Source organism: Bombina bombina, chromosome 3 (genome assembly GCF_027579735.1).
Source record: "Bombina bombina isolate aBomBom1 chromosome 3, aBomBom1.pri, whole genome shotgun sequence".
Classification (NCBI taxonomy): Eukaryota; Metazoa; Chordata; class Amphibia; order Anura; family Bombinatoridae; genus Bombina; species Bombina bombina.
This window is the reverse complement of record NC_069501.1, coordinates 1,024,474,861-1,024,495,665: the sequence shown is the minus strand read 5'-3', so window position 1 is coordinate 1,024,495,665 and position 20,805 is coordinate 1,024,474,861. Positions and strand designations below refer to the sequence as shown.

General features: G+C 36.1%; 1 protein-coding gene across 1 annotated transcript; it reads left to right on the top strand.

The window, feature by feature from the left end:
* The first annotated feature begins 6,956 nt into the window (after positions 1 to 6,956).
* Positions 6,957 to 16,016, top strand: LOC128652035 (25-hydroxyvitamin D-1 alpha hydroxylase, mitochondrial). The gene is made up of 9 exons (XM_053704988.1): positions 6,957 to 7,199; positions 9,566 to 9,756; positions 9,975 to 10,171; positions 10,515 to 10,715; positions 11,694 to 11,857; positions 12,193 to 12,359; positions 12,637 to 12,718; positions 13,706 to 13,903; positions 14,997 to 16,016. The coding sequence occupies exons 1-9, from the start codon at positions 6,996 to 6,998 to the stop codon at positions 15,108 to 15,110; spliced, it is 1,518 nt and encodes a 505-aa protein (XP_053560963.1). The 5' UTR covers positions 6,957 to 6,995; the 3' UTR covers positions 15,111 to 16,016.
* The last annotated feature ends 4,789 nt before the right edge of the window (positions 16,017 to 20,805 follow it).

The following is a 20,805-nucleotide window of genomic DNA, read 5'->3' as shown; positions in this document are numbered from 1 at the left end:
CGCTACCGTAAGCAACGCTGGTATCGAGGTGAGATGTGGAGCTAAATTTTGCTCAACGCTCACTTTTCTGAGGGTAACGCCGGCTTAAAGAAAACTCGTAATACCAGCGTTGTTTAAAGGGAGCGGTAAGAAAAAAAGGAGCGTTAGCCCCGCAAGCCTTACCGACAAAAACTCGTGATCTTGCCGTAAGCTTTTTTACAGGGACAGTAGAGGCCACTTCCCCGGCCTTTTCCATACGTATCCAGGTCTCAATACCAAAACAATCCTACCCCTGGATCTTCGCATGCCAGTTTCTTCCCTACCAGAGGCAGACAGTTGACTTCCAGATCCTTCCAAAACAGTCCTTCAAGGAGACCCTTTTCAGGTAAATTTGCCCATTTATCCTTCCACTCCTTTTTTCCCACACAAAAATAAATAGGAGGCAGGCTTTCCCTATTCTCTCACAACTGGTTAAATATAACTCAAGACCCTGGGTCCTTCAAGCGGTTTCAGGCCTTCATCTCAATTTCATATCTGTCGGCAGACTCCCTTGAACTAGATTTAGAGTTAAGTGAGCTAGCAAAGAAACAAGTCATAGAAAGGGCCCCTTCAGACAATTCTTACATCAGCAACATGTCTCTGGAGAAGAAAGCAGAAGGTTCCTTCCATCTCGTTATCAACCTAAGGAACCTCAATTTACATTTAGAATATAACCATTTCAAAATGGAGGGCATTCATCTCCTCAGGGACTGTATACTTCAGGCAGATTGGTTGGTTCGTCTGGATTTAAAAGACGCTTATCTTTCAGTTCCTATTCATCATTCCTTCAGGAATTGTTTAAGATTTCTGTAGAAAGACAACCTTTGGCAGTTTACATGCCTTCTTTTGGCATTTCTTCAGCTTATTGCCATTCACCAAGATTCTTTGCCCTGTAGTGGCTTGGCTTCGAATGAGAGGTATTCGTCTTATAATTTATTTGGACGACATACTAATCATGCATCAAGATCGTATTTCTTTATTAGACCACCCCAATCTTACAATAGAGATTTTTCAGAACTTGGGTTTTGTTATCAATTTCCACAAGTCAGAATTCAACGCTTCCCAATCTCTCGTTTTCCTGGGATTTATAATAGATACTTTATCCACTTCCTTGAGTCTTGATTCAGACAAGATCAAGAGAATAAAGAAAGAAATTTCTTATGTGCGCAACAAACCTTTTTTCTCTATCCGCACTTTAGTTTGCATAATTGGTCTTCTTTCTTCTTCCATCCAAGCCATCTTTCCAGCTCCCCTTCAGTACCGAGCTCTTCAAAGAGTGAAGATTTTTTTATCTTCGTCAAGGTTTTTCGTATTTCCACAAGACTGCCTTATTGGAAGAAGCCAGATCTGAACTTTTAAGGTGGCTGGCCAATTAGGAGGCTTGGAATGGGAGAGCTATTTTTGGATGTTCTCCAGAGATTATTTTAGAAGCAGACGCCCGCAAATTAGGCTGGGGAGACAGAATTGGTACTCTTATTACAGGAGGCAAATGGTCTTCAGAAGAAAAGAATTTACACATCAATTGCTTGGAACTCTTAGCTCGTTCTTTTGCTGTCAAAAGCTTTATTCGTCCAGATCGCACTATCTCAATATTACTCAAGATGGACAATATTTCTGCGGTCCGATCTCAACCGTTTGGGAGGTACTACTTCAAAAATATTGTCAGATCTAACATCAGAGTTTATTCACTCTTGCTTGGCTCTCAACATCCAGATTCAAGCAGAATACATTTCTGGTTTAAATAATACTATGGCAGATTGGGGATCTCGTTACCTCACAGATGCCAGTAACTGGAAATTGAACTCAGAAATGTTTCATTGATTGTCTCTTCGCAGAGGCCCCTTCTCTATAGACCTATTTGCCTCTCGTCTGAATCATCAAATTATTCCTAGCCATGGATGTTTTTCTTCAGAAGTAGCCCATTCAGGGAGCTTATGCTTTCCCTCCTTTCTCCATGATTCCTCGAACAATTTCTTTTGTCAGGAGGAATCATCTGTCAATTCTATTGATAACCCCTTGGTGGCCAGTCCAATTGTGGCTCCCAGCACTTATAGAGATGTCCTTCCTGCATCCCCTTCCTCTTCCTTTCCAACAAGACCTTCTCTTGAATCTTTTAGGTATCACGATCTAGTTCTTCAAGGATTGTTACATCTAATTTGCATACAAAGAGAGAAGCTCTCTACCAGGAACGAAAAAAAGCTCATCAGCTAGTTCTATGGTGATTTACCACATGGAAGCAGCCTTTTTTAGACTAGTGTGCTTTTCACAAAGGAAAACTTTCCTGAAGTATATCAGTCTGATCCCGCCAATTAACGTCAGTCCAGCCCCGAAATACCAGGCAATTCTACTCTGAACAAGGAACATGACAACCCCAGACAATCGTTTCGGCCTCCTATGGGCCTCGTCAGTGAGGTGCAGCCACATTCCTCTAAGCAAGTTGTCATGTTCCTTGTTCAGAGGAGAATTGCCTGGTATTTCGGAGCTGGACTGACCTTACTTGGCGGGATCAGACTGATATACTTCAGGCAAGTTTTCCTCTGTGAAAAGCACACTGGTCTAAAAGAGGCTGCTTCCGGGTGGTAAATCGCCATAGAACTGGCTGATGAGCTGTTGTTCGTTCCTGGTAGAGCGCTTCTCTCTTCGTATGCACATTACATCTAATTGCTTGGATCCTGGTCCTCCAAGGGTCTTTCGGAGAAAGCTAAATCACTAATTCAAGAGTCTTGGGCTCCAGGAACCAGGAAATTATATAAATATGCCTGGATCAAATGGTCTAATTGGTGCAGTAGCAGAAACCTGGATCCCTTTTCAGCTCTTGTAAATGGGGTGATTAATTATCTTACTTCCTTATTCAAAGCTGGATTCATTTACAGATCCATTAGTGTTGTTCGATCTGCAATCTTAGCTGGTTATTTCCCATTATCTGATATCCCTATTGGACAAATTTCTTCTATTAAAAAACTCAAGAAAGCCATGAGAATGAAAAAAAAACCTGCCCCTAAACATTTTTATTTTTGGGATGTTGATTTAGTAATGTAATTTTTTAATAACTGGCCTCACAATAAAAAAATATATCCTTAAACAGTTAACTTGTAAACTTGCTACTTTATTGTGCCTTCTGTCTTGTAAACGAGTTTCAGACGTCAGAGCCATAGATTATGATGCTAAAATGTTCTCTCCTCAGGGAGTGATTTTTTCTGTATCCAGAAGAACTAAATCTCTTTCATCTTCCTTTTTCTATCCCTACTTTTTTGATTTTCCTAAACTCTGTGTTGTTTCTTGTCTAAAAAATATGAATCTCGGACGCTAACATTTAAATCTTCTTTCTCTTCTCATCTTCTTATTTCTTTGGTTCCACCTCATTTACCCGTCACTACTACCTCTATAAGCAGATGGGTTCGATGGATTATGTCATTAGCTGATGTGGAAGAAAAAATGTTAGCACATTTAATTAGCGGAGCCTCAGCTTCTAAAGTTTTTTCCAAATCTGCCTCACTTAATAAATTATTAATGCAGCAGATTGGTTTTCTGATTCTGTTTTCCGTCAATTTTATTTTAAACCTATTGATTCTGTTCCACACCATCTTATTACATAATAAAGAATTTTGCTTTAAACTTGCAAAATAGAGTCTCTGTCCTTGTAATAAAATTCTGATTATCCTAATATAGTGACGGAATAATCTAGATTTTATTGAAGAGACAGAGACAAATATTTTCCCTCCCCTTTTTTCATGATGTTATCCATGTATTTTTCCCTCTCAAATGGTTATGATGCAATACATTTGATACTACTTAATTTAGTCTCTTTTTCAGCTCCAAGTTCCTCCAGTTCAGGATTCCAATAGTTTCCAAACCTGGATTGTATAACATTATTAAAAACATTCTTGCAAAATAGCTGCTAGATAGTGCTTCAGACTCAAGCATGCTCCTAAGCCTCCAACAAAATAAATTTGATAATAGTTTTTAATTTTTATTGTACACTCTTTCTGAATCATGAAAGAATAATTTTGCAGATTGGGTTTTAAAGTGAATGTCAATTTTGATGCTAAAGTGCCCAGTTTTTAAAAATTCGATTAAAAAAGGGGCACTTTATTTCATCAAAATTTACATTTCACTCCTTTTGAGAAAGAAAACATACCTTTTAATCTTCACAGCAGCTCCAGCTTCCTCTGGTCGTTGCAAGCCCTTTCTAACGTCAGAAATTATGGATAGGTCATCCTCCAATCACGGCTTCCCCCCAGGGGAATTGGTGTCTGATTCAACGCCGTGATTGGAGGAAGCCGGATTCCTCATTTTAGACCCAGGAAGAGGCTTTGCAATGGGCGGTGGAGCTGCTGTGAAGATTAAAAGGTAAGTTTTTTTTCTCAATGAAATGTAAATTTTGATGAATTAAAGTGCCCCGGTTTTTAATAGAATTTTTAAAAACCGGGCACTTTAGCATCAAAATTGACATTCACTTTAAGTACCTTTAACTAATAATAACAAATCAAGATGGGCTATTAAAGGGACATGATATCCAAATGTTGAAGCACTTGAAAGTAAAGCAACATCACTGTAAAAAGCTGTTAGAAAATATCACCTAAACATCTCTATGTAAAAAGGGAAAATATTTTACCTCAAAATGTCTTAATTATTCACACCCCACTGTAACGAGACTTTAAGCAGCCAATCAGGATGCTAGTCCCAGTACTTGCAAGGGAGTTTGCATCTGGCATATGCAGGCACAGTCATGTTATTTTCCTATTCAGTTTACTATGAAATCTCATGAAATCACAGCAAAGCATGACTCCAGAACTGCTGATGCTGATTGGCTATTTTTTTTCAGCTTGCAGCTGGACAGCAGCTGAACTATAACTGTTCACAGAGCACTTACTCTGGTGAGCTGAAGAAATTTTGAGGTAAAATGTCTTCCCTTTTTATATAGAGATGTTCAAGTGATATTTTCATGTCAGCTATTTACAGTTATGCTGCATCACTTTCAAGTGATTTAGCATATGAGGAATATGTTTCTTTAACATTTTTCAAATGTCTTAATTGCAAACAATTACAATTAGGTGATCATACTCAGTTGTCACAAAGCGTGCAGAATATATATTTTAACCACTGTGCTAGTGTACAAGAAAGATATTGAATTATGTTTATACACTTTAGAACGTCTGGACTGGAAATGGCATTTAAACAATGAATTCAGTACTAGTTGAGTAGATATTTTCTATTAATAATTTTTCCTTATTTGAAAAGATATACTGTATGTTTTGGCTATATGATGGTGATCTGGTTCTGCTAACTCCCAAAGTGTGCCCACTGCCCAGTAATGTGCAAAATGATGTTTTATGGAACAAAAAAACACTCTGAAATTATTTTAACCTTAAGCTATTAACCCTAAAGGTAAATTTTCTGCTGCGGATCATGATGAGGTTAATTGTTGCTATTGGGAATGTTGAAACACGCACAGTAGCTCTACAATGTACTGTAAGATCACGCACACACGCAAAGACGAGCATTAGGAATCTCTCGGGAGCGAGGTTGCAGTAAGGATTAAAGGGACATGAAACCCCAAAAATGTATTTGATGATTCTGATAGAGAATACAATTTTAAACAACTTTCCAATTTACTTCTATTATTTAATTTGCTTCTTTCTATTTTTATCCTTTGCTGAAAGGTTTATCTAAATAAACTCAGGCAGCAAAGAACCTCGGTTCTCGCTGCTGATTGGTGGCTGCATATATACTGTATATATAGATTGTGATTGGCTCACCCATTTGTTCAGTCAGCAACCAGTAGTGCATTGATGCTCATTCAACAAATGATACAGGAGAATGAAAAAAAAATTGTTTAATAGAAGTAAATTAGAAAGTTGTTTAAAATTGTATTCTCTATCAGAATCATGAAAGAAAAGTTTTGGGTGTCATATCCCTTTAAAGGCTCAGGAGATGCATCCTCCAAATGGCTAATTTAAACATGAAAAAACTGAACACAAAATACTATATTATAAAAAGTAAACGATATATTATATTAAATTAATCGCTTCCAGCTCCTGAAAGAAATTGGATAAAGTTTCTTCAATATATATGTACTATATAATATATAATATGTGTGCATGTGCGAGCTTTTATAAGCAGACACGTTATCAACAAGACAAAATTCCAGAATTACAAATGATGCAACATGAACAGATATGACAGCTCACAGCTGGGTGGCAGTGAAACTTCACCTATCGGCTACACCGCTTTACAATCCGTTTAGAAATAGTCTTAGCAGAACTTAGTAAAATGAATGCAGGTTATATAGGTAATGATGAAACATTCTGTCCGTCCTCACAATCCAATAAAGCCAGGGATATGAAGATCATAGACTATGTGAGTTTGTTATTAAATTACGCTTCTTTAAAGTGATTAAGTGGTTAAAGAAAGTGACAGAGCAGTGATCAATATTTTAATTGGATATTAGCGTCAGACACCACTAGTGCATCTTTAAAATAATGGCGCAACCAATGCTATCAGCTGATACAGTGATAGACGGACACCAGGCAGCAGTACGAGGTCTCTTGGAAACGGTTTAGCAAAGCGATCACCCCAAGTCCCCTCCCACCCTAACTTGTGTCCCTGAATCACCAGGAGCCCACGCGTAGTGCAGGCTGCGGACACTACACCTCACACGCACCACGCGGCCAATAGCCAAGTCCACGACACGCCCCTTCGCCTTTCATTGGCTATCCTTCGCCCCTCCCACGTCTTACCTCTGCCACCATGGCCACGCCCATCCATTAATAACTTACTATGGAAAAAATCATTCTGTACTGGATGATGAAACCAATTGGGGGAGTGAGAAGGGCGTGGCCTAACTACACATCCATTGTACTCGGCAGCGGAGATTATCTTATCTGTTTAAGTATAAATAGAGGAGTTGGCATAGACCTGAAGATGTTGGACATAAAGGTACCATCTGATAATAGCCCCACTATTACTAGGGGAAGATGGCACAGACACTTAAGCTGGCAAACAGGTCCTCTATGGTCTTCAGAAGCCTCACTGAGCTATGGGCAGAGTCTCTCTTTAGAAAGCCAGAGAAAGTTATTAAAAGACACAAATCATTGGCAGATGTACCAGGACCCTCATCTCTCAGCTTCTTGACAGATCTGTTCTGCAGGCGAGGGTTATCCAGGCTGCATGAGCTGCAGGTAAGAAATATTATTATTTGATCTGTGTTCCATATATGCATAAATAATAATAATTATTCAGTACATTATCTTTATAGTTCCAGTGGGTATTGTAAACAACTAGTGTAATAAATGTTGTGTCACAAATTGCATGTGGCATTGTATACATACATACCTGCAGCATTTGCTATTGCATTACACCACCTAGTGCAGTGAAACTGAATTATCCTATCTATGGGGGGAGCATCATTTTGACAGTTGGGTTAATTACAATGTGATATAATATTCAATTACTAAATAATAGGTTATCCTACCTTTTGTTCAAAGCTCTGATTGAAGTTTGATATTTTATTATTTACTATTTACATTTTCATACTACCCAAGTTAACGCAATTTATATTTTTTGTGGTATAGCTGACAACTGTCTTGACACAGCATGATTATTCTATCTATAATTTATCTTGATTTTATAGACTGACAGTATCATACAAATGAATACAACACTATTACACATCAGCATCAGATACACACTTCTATAACATAGATTGTACTGATTTGTTAAACACTAAAATCAAAGTTCTTCAACCTGTTAAAATATTGCCTTTTGGAAAGTATCAAGTTATTAGTATCCCTAGTGTAGATATTGGATGACATCCAATGTATGAATCAACTCTTACTGCAAACACATTTATAGCTGCACAAACCTCAACTTAGGTGTGAACCAGGTATGAAATAGATATGTGCCCCCTGGTTAAGAATTGTAACAAATAGAATAAAACACATTCTACAACAGATTTAAGATACAGGGCTTAGTGCAGAGTTTTGAGATATACATTCTTATATGTAACAGGCTACAAACCTTTATATAAGCTGCGGTGTGCAGTTTTATTTAGCCTATAAGAACAACAATTAGGGGCACCTGGTGCTTTATTAATAAATACTTATATCACTAGTTTTACTTAAAAGCTCACTGCTGCTGTCAAAATGTTAACATAAAAATGATCTTCCAGTTTCAAAGCTAGGTGTAATTATTAGTTTAAAATGATGTAATGCTTTAACAGGCAATGAGCAATGTGTTTTTTGTCAGCCTGAGGCTAAGGCAATACGTCTTTATTTGAGATCACTTTTGGTTTATAAGTGCTTCCTCTATTACTAATATCCGCTTCTTAAACTTTGAGACACTAGTATGCTCTGGCTTACTATAACTGCATGAGAAACATTTGTTCTTCAGCACCATAGTATATGGACAAGGCATTCCTGTCTCCCCATACTACGCTCAGATCGCTCTTTCTTGAGCATTTCTACTATACAACAAAGCTTTTTTTATATATATATATATGTTGTCAAAACCGACATAATCACATTTACACTAAAATAATTTAGTATTTATTAGATTGTATAAATATATCTGCTGATTTCTATTTACAAACTACCACTTACAGGGACATTCCAGTCTAAATTTAAATGCACATAGATTTATTAAATCTTTAAATAGAAACATTTTTGCAATATACATGGTTTGGCAAAAATGCTTCTAGTAAAACTTATCACTGTTTTAGTGTTAACATTTTTCTCTGCACGTGCATGTGAAGCATAGTTAGATATTGTCACTGCACCCGCATTTTACATAATGCAGCTGCTCAGAGCACCAGTGGGGCTTGTATCATGTCAGCAATTAATAAATTGAGTTATTACCACATGGTAAAAGCACCTTAGGCTCTCTGAGCTAGCGCTGTGTTTAAAATGCTGGCTCACGGAGCATACTTAAATACTCTTTTGAAACAGCTTTATCTTTTATTAGAAGCATTTTTGCTAATGAATGTATATTACAAAATTGCTTCTATTCAATACCGAAATGCACCCATGTGGTTTTCAATTTTGGCTGGAATATCCCTTTAAATGTGGCTATTAAAGGGACAATAAAGACATTTTTATAAATACATGGCATATATCAGCAGTTAATGTTTCAATCACAAAATATCTCTGTACAAAAAAGCTCAAAACAAATATTTTAAAATTGTAATTTTTTTAGTACTATTTACAAGGGTAGAATTCATGATCATGGTGTCATTTGCTGCAGCCATTTAATGTCTCTTTAACACTAAATATAAATTTAATTGAAGTCTGGCTGGTGTTGTACTGCTAGATAAACTGTCAGTTGTTGGGGGGGGGGGGGCAGTAGCTTCAAGATCTCATAATGTAGATATCACAAACAAAGCTTTATTTATTATCTGTTCTGTCTGTAATAAAAACTGTACCTGCTAAATCTGACTTGTTTATGCTTTTTATAAACTCTTAAGCAAGTTAAGTGATAATGAAATTCAATGGTTTGTGTTTATTTCTGAAAACCTTCAAGAATAACAATTTTTTATTGTTTTCAATGTTAGCTGGAAGGCAAAGCCAAATTTGGGCCAGTATGGAAGGCAAGTTTTGGTCCTATCCTGACAGTTCATGTGGCAGATCCTGCATTAATTGAACAAGTCTTACGGCAAGAAGGCAAACACCCAATCCGATCAGACTTGTCTTCATGGAAAGACTACAGACTGTGCAGAGGACATTCCTTTGGATTACTCACAGCGTAAGTGTCTCAAAAGAAGGTGTATGTATAGATATCCTGGTCTACTATCTTGGATAAAAAAAATTGACAAGCATTCACACTTTTGTATCCAACATACCAGTACACCAACTTGTTCTTTATTTAATTAGATGCTACTACTAGTACTGAAAACTATATAGCTGAATGATATTTAGCACCGCATTAGCAGTTGCTGATATTATGTCATTTGATATTTGCAGAGAAGGGGAGGAATGGCAGCAGATTCGGAGCATGCTGGGAAAACACATGCTGAAACCCAAGGAAGTGGAATCTTACAGTGGTGTACTGAATGATGTGGTTGGTGATCTCATAAAGAAATTAAACTATCAACGGAACCAGAATCCAAACCACATTGTTAAAGACATCTCCAGTGAGTTCTACAAGTTTGGATTAGAAGGTATGTCTGAATGATGTGACAGTAGGCAATATCACTGACTTATATTATGTTGCTTTGTATAATTGCCCTATTTAATTTAACATACAGTTCTCAATCTCAAGTCTCTGACACAGTTTAGCTTTTAAGGATCAACACTACTAAGTACAGAAAAAGACCCACAATAACTGTGTACTCTTTATCTGCTAACTGCTTATGGCTCTTGAGGATATTAGTTGGCCATCTATACTATACTATATATTTTAGTGTCTTAGTCTGATTACAGTTAACTAAACATTTTTGTGAACGCATGGAAAGAAATCCATTCTAATGTATTCCATTAAACTCTTTCTTTATCAAATTGTAGGCATATCCTCGGTTTTGTTTGAGTCAAGGATTGGATGCTTGGAGACTGTTGTGCCCAAGGAAACAGAACATTTTATTCAGTCCATCAACACCATGTTTGTAATGACTCTGCTCACCATGGCGATGCCCAAGTTTTTGCACAAAATATTTAAAAAGCCTTGGCAGAAATTCTGTGAATCCTGGGACTTCATGTTTGCCTTTGGTGAGTACCTACAGTAGTTAGTGTATGGTGGGGCTCTATGTAATTCCTTAAAGTGTACTGTAAAACTGGTTTCCCTTTTATATGTTTCCAATTACTTGTTATAACAGCTGCAGAGTTTAGAATGTATGGTGGAATTATTTGTTTATGTTTATTTTTGTATATGAAATAGCTTTTCTGCTCATTGAAACCACAACCCAATACAATGGGCCGAGTTTGTTGGGAAAACAAACATCTATCTTATCTGTCTAATTATGTACAAAAGTCCTCATTATCTTATTTAACACTGTTTACTCAAAGGCCAATATTTAAAAGAGAACAATGGAAAATCAAACTTTTAGAACCTCTATGTCCCAGCCCCCCCCCCCCCCACACACTATGAGTATTATTTAATCTAAACCTTCTTCTTTATTGTAACCTGTACTTAAGTATAGGCATTTTCAGAATAGGTGGAATGTAACATGCTAAATCAGCTATTTCAAATGACAAAATATTGTTAAATTAGCTATTTGTAAACAATTTAATACATCTCAGTAGGTAGCATAAATCATTGGGAACACATTATATGGGAGAAAATAATAGTTTGTTTCAACAACATGCAGTGGTGTATTTTGTCCTATGCTAACTAAGCCTGTGCCTATGGCAGCAGGATTTCAGGAGGGCAGCCCATTTTTAGGAGTAGTTCTATACATTTTTATTTTCCAACTCTTATACTCTGTATATATTTTATTTATTAATTTTATTACAAATCAATTGTCTATTGGGGAGGCATGGTACATCTATCCATCCCTGGCCTCTGGATGTCAGAAAAATATGAGCTAAAATTAATGAGGTTGGGGGAGCAGGGGGCAGCCGTACCCAGTTCCTAGGATAGTACAATAACGAAATACACCACTGACAACACATATAAGATACATAGTATATAAATCAGTTTGAAGATTCTTTATAAAAATACTGACTGTCAGTGTGTCTGTTTCTCAGCTAAGGGGCACATTGACAAAAGAATGGCTGATGTAGCAGAGAAAGTGGCCCGAGGTGAGAAAGTGGAAGGAAAATATCTGACCTATTATCTGGCTCAGGAGAAAATTTCTATGAAATCCATTTACGGCAACGTTACAGAGCTCTTGTTGGCAGGAGTAGATACGGTAAGCCCTATTTTGTGCATGTTTTTTATTACATTTTAAAGCAGTGTGATCCTCTAACAATTTTAAAAACAAATACTATGTAATTGTAGTCAGCTATTATGTTCTGCCAATGTCTTCTCCTTGGCTCTAATGTAATCAGTGTGATATTGACATCAGCTTTGAGTTTATCACATAGTGCACTTCATATTAATCAAGTTGTAATCTCCATATAGAAGCCCACAGCAATTATTGTTATTTAGTTTCTGCTGGTTCAAAATAAGAGTTGCTAATATCTACTACACTTAATTTTGTCACTACATGTTGTTTAATAACGTTTATGTTTATGTCACCTGCAGATTTCAAGCACTCTCTCCTGGAGTCTCTATGAACTTGCGCGACACCCAGAAGTACAGTCTGCGTTACATGCTGAGATACAGGGTGTGCTAGAAGGCCGTCTCATCCCAACAGCATCTGAAGTAGCCCAGATGCCTTTAATGAAAGCAGTTGTGAAAGAAGTCTTAAGGTAGGACACACAAGAATACTGAAACATGAGTAAAGTTGTAATCATTTGATGGCTAATGGAAAATGTATCATGTGCTATAGGAAACAGCTAATAGATAAGCCCTGATTTCTTTTAGTGTTAGAGTTGTAGAGAATGTTTCTAGATGACACAATATTAACATTTACAAAAAAATAATAAGGTATGCTGATATATTTTAGTGCTCCTTATTAAAAAACGCTAATTTTAACTGCTTCCAGTAAAACATAGTGCCTAACCATTAATTGTTTTGTTCCACCAGACTGTATCCTGTTATCCCTGGTAATGCACGTGTAATATCCGATCGAGATATAGAAGTGGGGGAATATACTATTCCAAAGAAGGTGAGTTTTTTTCAAATATTTTGTTTTCATTCAGACTGATTTGTTTATCTCTCACGCACACAAACACATGTACACATGTTCTTGTGACCCTACTTTTTTGCACACACACACACGGACAGACGTGCATATACACAAAAACTCACTCACATACATACACGCACATATACACACAAAAACACACATACATACACATACACACATACATACACACAAAAACACGCAAACACATATACACACGTACACAGAAACACATACATACACACACATACTTACAACACATACACACACATACATACATACACACACATACACACACATACATATACACACACACATATACACACACGTAGATACACACACGCATATACACACACATATACATACACATACATAAACACACTTATACACAAACACATATACACACACGTACATATATACACACATGTACACTTACACATACACTCACATACATATACATACACATACATAAACACACTTATACACAAACACATATACACACATGTACATATATACACACATGTACACTTACACATACATATACATGCACATACATAAACACACTTATACACAAACACATATACACACACATACATATATACTCACATGTACACACACACATACACATACATATATACACACATATACACACACATACATATACACACACACATACATACATACGTACATACAAACACATACATATACACACACGTACATACATATATACACACACATACATACATAGATACATACATACACAAACAAATTTACACAAACATGCATACACACACATAGATACACACAAACACATATATATATATATATATATATACACCACCATACATAGACACACACATACATACATACGCACACATATACATACACACACACATATACATACACACACACACATATATATTATTACTGTTGACAAACCAGAAGTAACCAAGACTTTTTTGTCCATAGACTCTTATTACACTCTGTCACTATGCCACATCAAGAGATGAGAACATCTTTTCAAATGCCAATGAATTTCAACCAGAGCGCTGGTTAAAGAAGGAAGAGTCCCATCACCCATATGCCTCTATTCCGTTTGGGTTTGGCAAAAGGAGCTGTATTGGAAGACGTATAGCTGAACTGGAAGTTTACTTGGCCTTGGCAAGGGTGAGTACGCTGCTTGTTACCCTATTGCACTGCACTATTTATTTGTTTTTATAAAGACATTTTACATCTTAATCTATGTACAATCTATTCATTCAAATCAATATTCTTTGGTTTATAATTCTTTTGGTCTATAATTAAAACATATACAACACCAGTTATAGTAATAACTATAGGTATAAATGATCATTTAGCCTTATGAAAAAGAGGAGAGAAGAAAAAAAAATGTATACATTAAAACAAGAAAAAAATGATGTAATGTAGAACATAACACGATTATACAAACCCACTAAATCGTGTTGTAAAGTGAGGTGGGGCTTATGCCAGCCTAGATTTAAGAGGCAGAACTCCACCAGTATAAAAAGTATAGCAATCACAACATTAAATGCCAGTACTGCTTTGTAAATGTATATCTTAAAGCCAGCTACTAGTGCAAAGTCTAAAATATGCACCTATTCCAATCCTGTTTAAAAACCCTTTAACTATAGTTCATATGGGGACATATATGGATATGTATTTCTAGTTTAAGACTTTACTCAATTATTTGAATGAATGTCTGTTTTTTTCCATGTTCAGCTAATAGACTGGGTGTTTCCTTTAACATTTGTTTTTACCATTTGAATATTTCTATAACACAAACATTTACGCTTTTATATAAAGTTTGAATATAACTTTCCAATGTTGATTTACGTCAACTTAAGATTGAATAACATGAAAATCACTATTTGAATGTTAATATTCAAATATTGAAATATTACATTTATTATAGAGGAAGTAGGAACGTAATATTGTTTTGCAGTAAAAATATGTCATTTGTTTACAATGAACAAATGGGACCAACATTTGTTAATTTAAAAAAAAAATGAACATCCTTATAAACTCTATTATATTTATTGAACGTAAGATTCAACAGTACAGCGCTTGATATGCAGCTCTCTACCAGCCTTTGTAAGAAATACTACATTTTTAAGGGTTAGGACCACACCCTGATCTCCACAGTATCACATGACCTGTTTTAAAGACCTAATATAACTAATTTTATTGTAAGATATGTGCCTTTAACTCTATTTAACAGAGCTCTTTATTTCCATTACAGATCCTTTCTCATTTTGAGTTGAGGTTGGAACATCCAGGCAGCTGTGTGAAACCAATGACCAGGACTCTGCTAGTACCAGAAAAGGAGATCAACCTACAGTTTCTAGAACGATAACGTGTAAATAATAATTTGACAAAATGTGAAACATCAGCTATCCTCATGTGCCATGCAGATGAGAATAACAATTTGGGACTGTATTCTACATGTTATGCAACTGGGAAGAAATCTTGATCACACAGAAACTAAGCTGATAGTCTTCTATCTCTAAAAACTTTCCCAGTCTGTGAATATTCCATTTTTATCTGGGAAAAATGATCAAAATTAGATCGTAACTGGCAATTAATCGCAACACTAGTACAAGGTTTATGAAGAAAAATCACAATGCCACAAATATCAGAAGGAATAGATTGGCAAAATATAAACAATACCGATAAAGTGTCATGTTGCCGGAAGTGGAAGGATAAATGGATATATTAAATTATATCAACAAAACAATGAAACTGGATATTATATATGCTAGTGGTGATGCCACATCATATTGTGATTTTTATTTAACTTATAAAAAAAAAAAGACCTGGAATTTTGAAACATTTTTTTACCGTTCGATTTTAAGAGAGAGGGTTTTTTTCTTCATATTTTCCAAATCTGAAGAATTCAGCTCTTATTTTCAAATGAACACAAAAAAATGCGATAAACAAATTAACCTTGAAATTAGATTAATTGTTTGCCTCTATGCATATTTAAAAATACCAGCAAAAAATGTAATTGGGACTGTAGATGTTCTTAAACTGTTTTTTTAATTGATGATTTTTTTACATATTTATGTCATATTTATTTGAATGTACAGAATTGTTCAGTTGTAAAAATCCTTTATTTAGATGGCAGTATATTACATGTGTTTTATATAATTTTTATATTCCACCATTTTGTAAAATAGATGTTTATATATATTGTAAAATATTTTATTATATTTAAATATATTTATTATATATTATTTCAATAAATATATTATTTTATAAATATGAGGTTTCTGAATTTAATTATACATAATGCATGTATAAAATCCATAACATTTTGTTAGTGAAATTTTCCGGGCTTTGCTATTTTAGACTAGTCCTTTAATATACTCCTTAAAAACTCTCTTATGTATGTTCACTTACTTGTCTTTGTTGAGGCTATTCAAAGCAGGCCAGATATAAATAAGCTGCTGTACTGATCTAAGCAATCACTGTATAGTAGCAGGATCAGATAAACTGCTGCATATGTAAAATATGTGACACACCCCCAACCTTTATGGCAGGCATGGAACAAGCACAATTTACAGAAATAAATTACAGGGAAAGCAGACAAAATAAAGAATAAATGTACCTTGTGTTTTTTTGCTTTGCTTAAGAAAACATTAAGTGCTAGATTCAAAGTGGAGTACACATTATGTACATTTCTCTATCACAACCAAATTAAAGGGACAGTAAAGTCATAATTAGACATTCATGATTTAGACCGCATACAATTTTCAACAACTTTCCATTTTACTTCTATTATTTAATTTACTTCCTTCTCTTGTTATCTTTTGCTGAAAGGTTTATCTAGGTAAGCTCAGGAGCAGCAAAGAAAATAGGTTCTGGCTGCTGATTGGTGGCTGCATTTATATACCGATTGTCATTGGCTCACCCATGTGTTCAGTTAGAAACCAGTAGTGCATTGCTGCTCCTTCAACAAATGATACAAACAGAATGAAGCAAATTTGATAAAAGTAAGCTGGAAAGTTGTTTAAAATTGTATGTTCTACCTAAACCATGAAATACAATTTTGGGTTTCCTGTCCTTTTAACTTAATATAGTACAATAAAAGTACAATATCTAGCAGTATCACAAAAATCATAACCCCCTAACTGATGGAACCCCCTTTTACACTATTAATATCTAAACCATCATAAGCCCCTAGCTGCTAAGACCCCTACTGTTATTAACCTCTAATCTATTAGACCCCCATGGAATAAACCTGACTGCTAAGACCCCTATTACTATTAAATGGGCATGAAAGTCAAAGTTAAACTTTTATAGTTTAGATAGAGCATGTTATTTTAAGAGACGTTAATATTTACATCTGATATTGAATGTACTTAGTTCTTGTGGTATCCTTTGTTAGAAAGCATACAGTGTTAGACTCAGTAGCAGCAATGTACCACTTGGAGCTAGCTGCTGATTGGTGCCTTTGCACATATACCTATTTTATATGTTCACCAGATGAGTTCAGCTAGGTCCCATTAGTGCATTGCTGCTCTGGAGCTATTTTTAACTATGTGTTTCACTCATTTTCAGAGACTAGTTTGTAACAATAATGTAACATTATGTGTCAACTTTTACCACTACTTATAAGACACAGGTCACTAGGTATATCTCTTACCACTAACCACCAACAGTTGTTTGTGTTGAATTTTAAAACCCTATTTCCCAATATCCTAAAAGACCTATCTCCCTGGTCAAACCGTCTCTTTCCTTGGTAAAGTAGAATCCAGACCTTAAAAATGAACAAACTTCCCACAATACTTTTTATTCTACAAGCTATCCCTCTAGCCCTGCCAAACTCATTCCTCAAACAACTTCAACAAATATTACATTCCTTTGTCTGTGGACCTATTATACCCCGCGTCAATATAAATACAATGTATAGAGCACTAAGTTCAGGAGGACTAGGTCTACCTAACCTAGAAACCTTTTACCAAGCTACATGTTTACAAAGAGCCATATATTGGCACATAAATAGCCAAGTAAAAGCATGAACAACAATAGACTCACATATATTAAAAACACCTTCTGTTGCAGCCCTATACTGGATACCATAAAACAGGATACTGGATACCTGGAACAGGATTATAAAACCTTGCCCTCTTGTTACCACATTAAGGTCCCCCCTCTATCCAATTAGTTCCAATGCTGAGTTATTGCCAAGATTGGAATTTAACATAAATGTACAGGGAATAAAAAACTAGGATACATGTTACCAATTTGTAGACTATTGAGTGGTACTCAGCTAAAACCCATAGCAGGTATTAAATACATTTTTGGTGGGGTCTTTGCACGTTGGCTAAAGTATAGACAGCTGCACATCTCATACATACTTCTTGAGACAAAGACAATATGACTTGACCCCAAACTCCCTTTGAATTGATTTGTACACAAGAGGACCCAATAAGACACTCTCTATTTATAGTGAATAAAATCTTAACAAATGGGGCGGAGCTAACCACAGAGCTGACTGTTAGCAGTAGAGCGGAGCTCCTCTAATTTTTAGGAGTTATCACCCAATATACTACTTCCCCACTATGAGAGAGTTCATAATATTTCACCCCTAACCTCCTACTTCATCCTGGACCATAAATAGTCGGATCGGAAGTCCCATGCCGAGGTTCACAGCGGAGGGGATTGTACACCTTAGCCTCCCAACTTTGCAGCAGTAGAGGACGACTCAATCTGAGCATTCCCTTAGCTCTCTGTTAATACCGCTTTCTCCCTTCACTCTAATTAAGACCTGGAATGAGATTGCAGCTCTACACCCCATTCCACCTACCAGCTGTCTGACTACTTCCCGGGGATCCAGAGAAAGCCTGCGAAAGGCGCCATCTTGCCTCAGGAGTCTATACGGCTTATGGAACTTAGTGACGCATATGGACGGCAGCAACTCGATTGTGGGACATCCTAAGACCGACACGACTGTAACAAGAATATGTAAGTGACTCACGCTAGAAGCACGCTGCACACACAAACACAGCAAATTCAAAGCTCTCATATTGTGACACCCACAAATTAAATCTGCGCATAAACTTAACAGGGAAATACCTGGGGTATTCATTGTTGTTGGAGAACCTCCTATTGAAGGGTTATATACCCATAATTGTTCAAGTACAGAAATTTGCCAGCATACATTAAACTACCACATGGGGAGATTGTCTGTCTACTACAGACACTTGCATTTAGGCCAGCATTAGAGAATAAGATACAAGTATATCCCCAACCTATCAAATGAGGAAAAATAAGCCCGTAAAGTCCTAACACAATGAACAGACATTCAGATTAAACAAAGTGACAAAGGTGGCAACATTGTCATCTGGCCGACCCATATGTATGTTGAGGAGGCCAAGAAACAGCTTAGTAACAATAAAAACTACAAAAACCTTTTCAGTAACCCTACAGAAACATTTCTTAAACAATATAATACATTAATTAGCTCCGACCTCTCTGAAGGTATAATTGATAACAAAGAGTTCAGATTTTTAGAAGTCAAATTACCCAAGGTAGCGACTCTTTATTTACTTGCTGCCTAAAATACACAAAAATCTGTCATGTCCTCCGGGCAGACCCATTGTTTCGGGTATTGGATCGCTGACAGAAAAAGCGAGTAAATATGTAGATGCCAGACTTATATATATTGTAGACTTACTGCCATCCCACACAAGAGATACGATGCACATACTGAATAAAATTGACAACATTTCTCTAACCCCTAATTCCATCTTAGTGACATGTGACGTTGAGTCGCTATACACCAGCATTGATAATAAATGGGGATGCAAGGTAGTATCACAATTTCTCCTTAAAATGATTTGATGTCTAATGAGACCAAGGAATTCCTTGTGGATTTATTGGAATTCATATTAGGACATAATTATTTTGTCTTTGATGATAAATTTTATCTTCAATTGTGCGGTACATTGATGGGGATGTCTTGTGCCCCAACTTATGCTAACATATACCTGGGCTGGTGGGAAGAGACTGTAGTGTTTCATGACATATTAATACACTTTAACTACACTTTCACCCACTGGTCCAGGTATATAGATGATATTTTCTTTGTGTGGTACGGCCCTAAAGAACTCTTACAGGAATTAATCTCATTGCTCAATACTAATCCTTTTGGGTTGTTTCTCACCATGGTGACTGATGACACTAAAATAGAATTCCTTGACTTAACTATCAAAAGGGTCGATAACCATCTGGAATCAGATACATACAGAAAACCTATGGCCACTAATAATATTCTTTGTTCAGATAGTCATCATCATCCGAATGCAATTAAAAGTCTACCCATAGGTGAATATTTAAGGATACGTAGAAATAGTTCCATGTTGGAATCATTTCAAAAAGCAGCAATTGACCTAAGAACAAGGCTTCTTCAGATGGGCTACTCTAGAAAATCATTAGCATGAGCCTATAATAAGGCTCTAAACAGGAATAGACAGGAGCTATTAACGCCCAAATGTATCCAAAACACTAACCCCCTCAGATTCATATCCACTTTTACAAATCAGAGTGACCACATCTCCAACATAATACACAAATACTGGCATGTCCTACAAGCAGATGAACAATTGCAGTCAGTCATTCCAGAAAAGCCACTCTTTACTTACAGGAGAGCAAACAATCTTAGTGATTGCCTGACTACCAGTCAATTTGACAGGAACACAAAAAAAACACCCATATATAAAGGGTAAATCGCTTGTGGCAAGGTATGTCAACATATGGTCAAGAAAAAACCCATAGTTGATAGGTTTCAGAATAAATGGACAATTAATAATCACATCACATGCAAAAGCACTAATATTATCTATTGTGTATCATGTGATTGTAATTTACTTTATGTAGGAATGACTACGAGATGCTTGGCAAGAAGAATGACAGAACATCTAAGCAATATCAGGACTGCACATAAAGATGTAGAAAAGGGCAAACAAATAAGTGTTGCCAGACATTTTTTACAACATCATAAAGGCAGTACAAAAGACTTTAAATGTTGGGGCCTTGAGACTCTG

Bases quoted from the DNA above. Each gene is read 5' to 3' on its own strand.
- LOC128652035 (XM_053704988.1), top strand. From the start codon at position 6,996: ATGGCACAGACACTTAAGCTGGCAAACAGGTCCTCTATGGTCTTCAGA. The intron at 10,172-10,514 runs GTATGTCTGAAT...ATCAAATTGTAG, and splicing joins CTACAAGTTTGGATTAGAAG to GCATATCCTCGGTTTTGTTT. The intron at 10,716-11,693 runs GTGAGTACCTAC...TCTGTTTCTCAG, and splicing joins GGACTTCATGTTTGCCTTTG to CTAAGGGGCACATTGACAAA.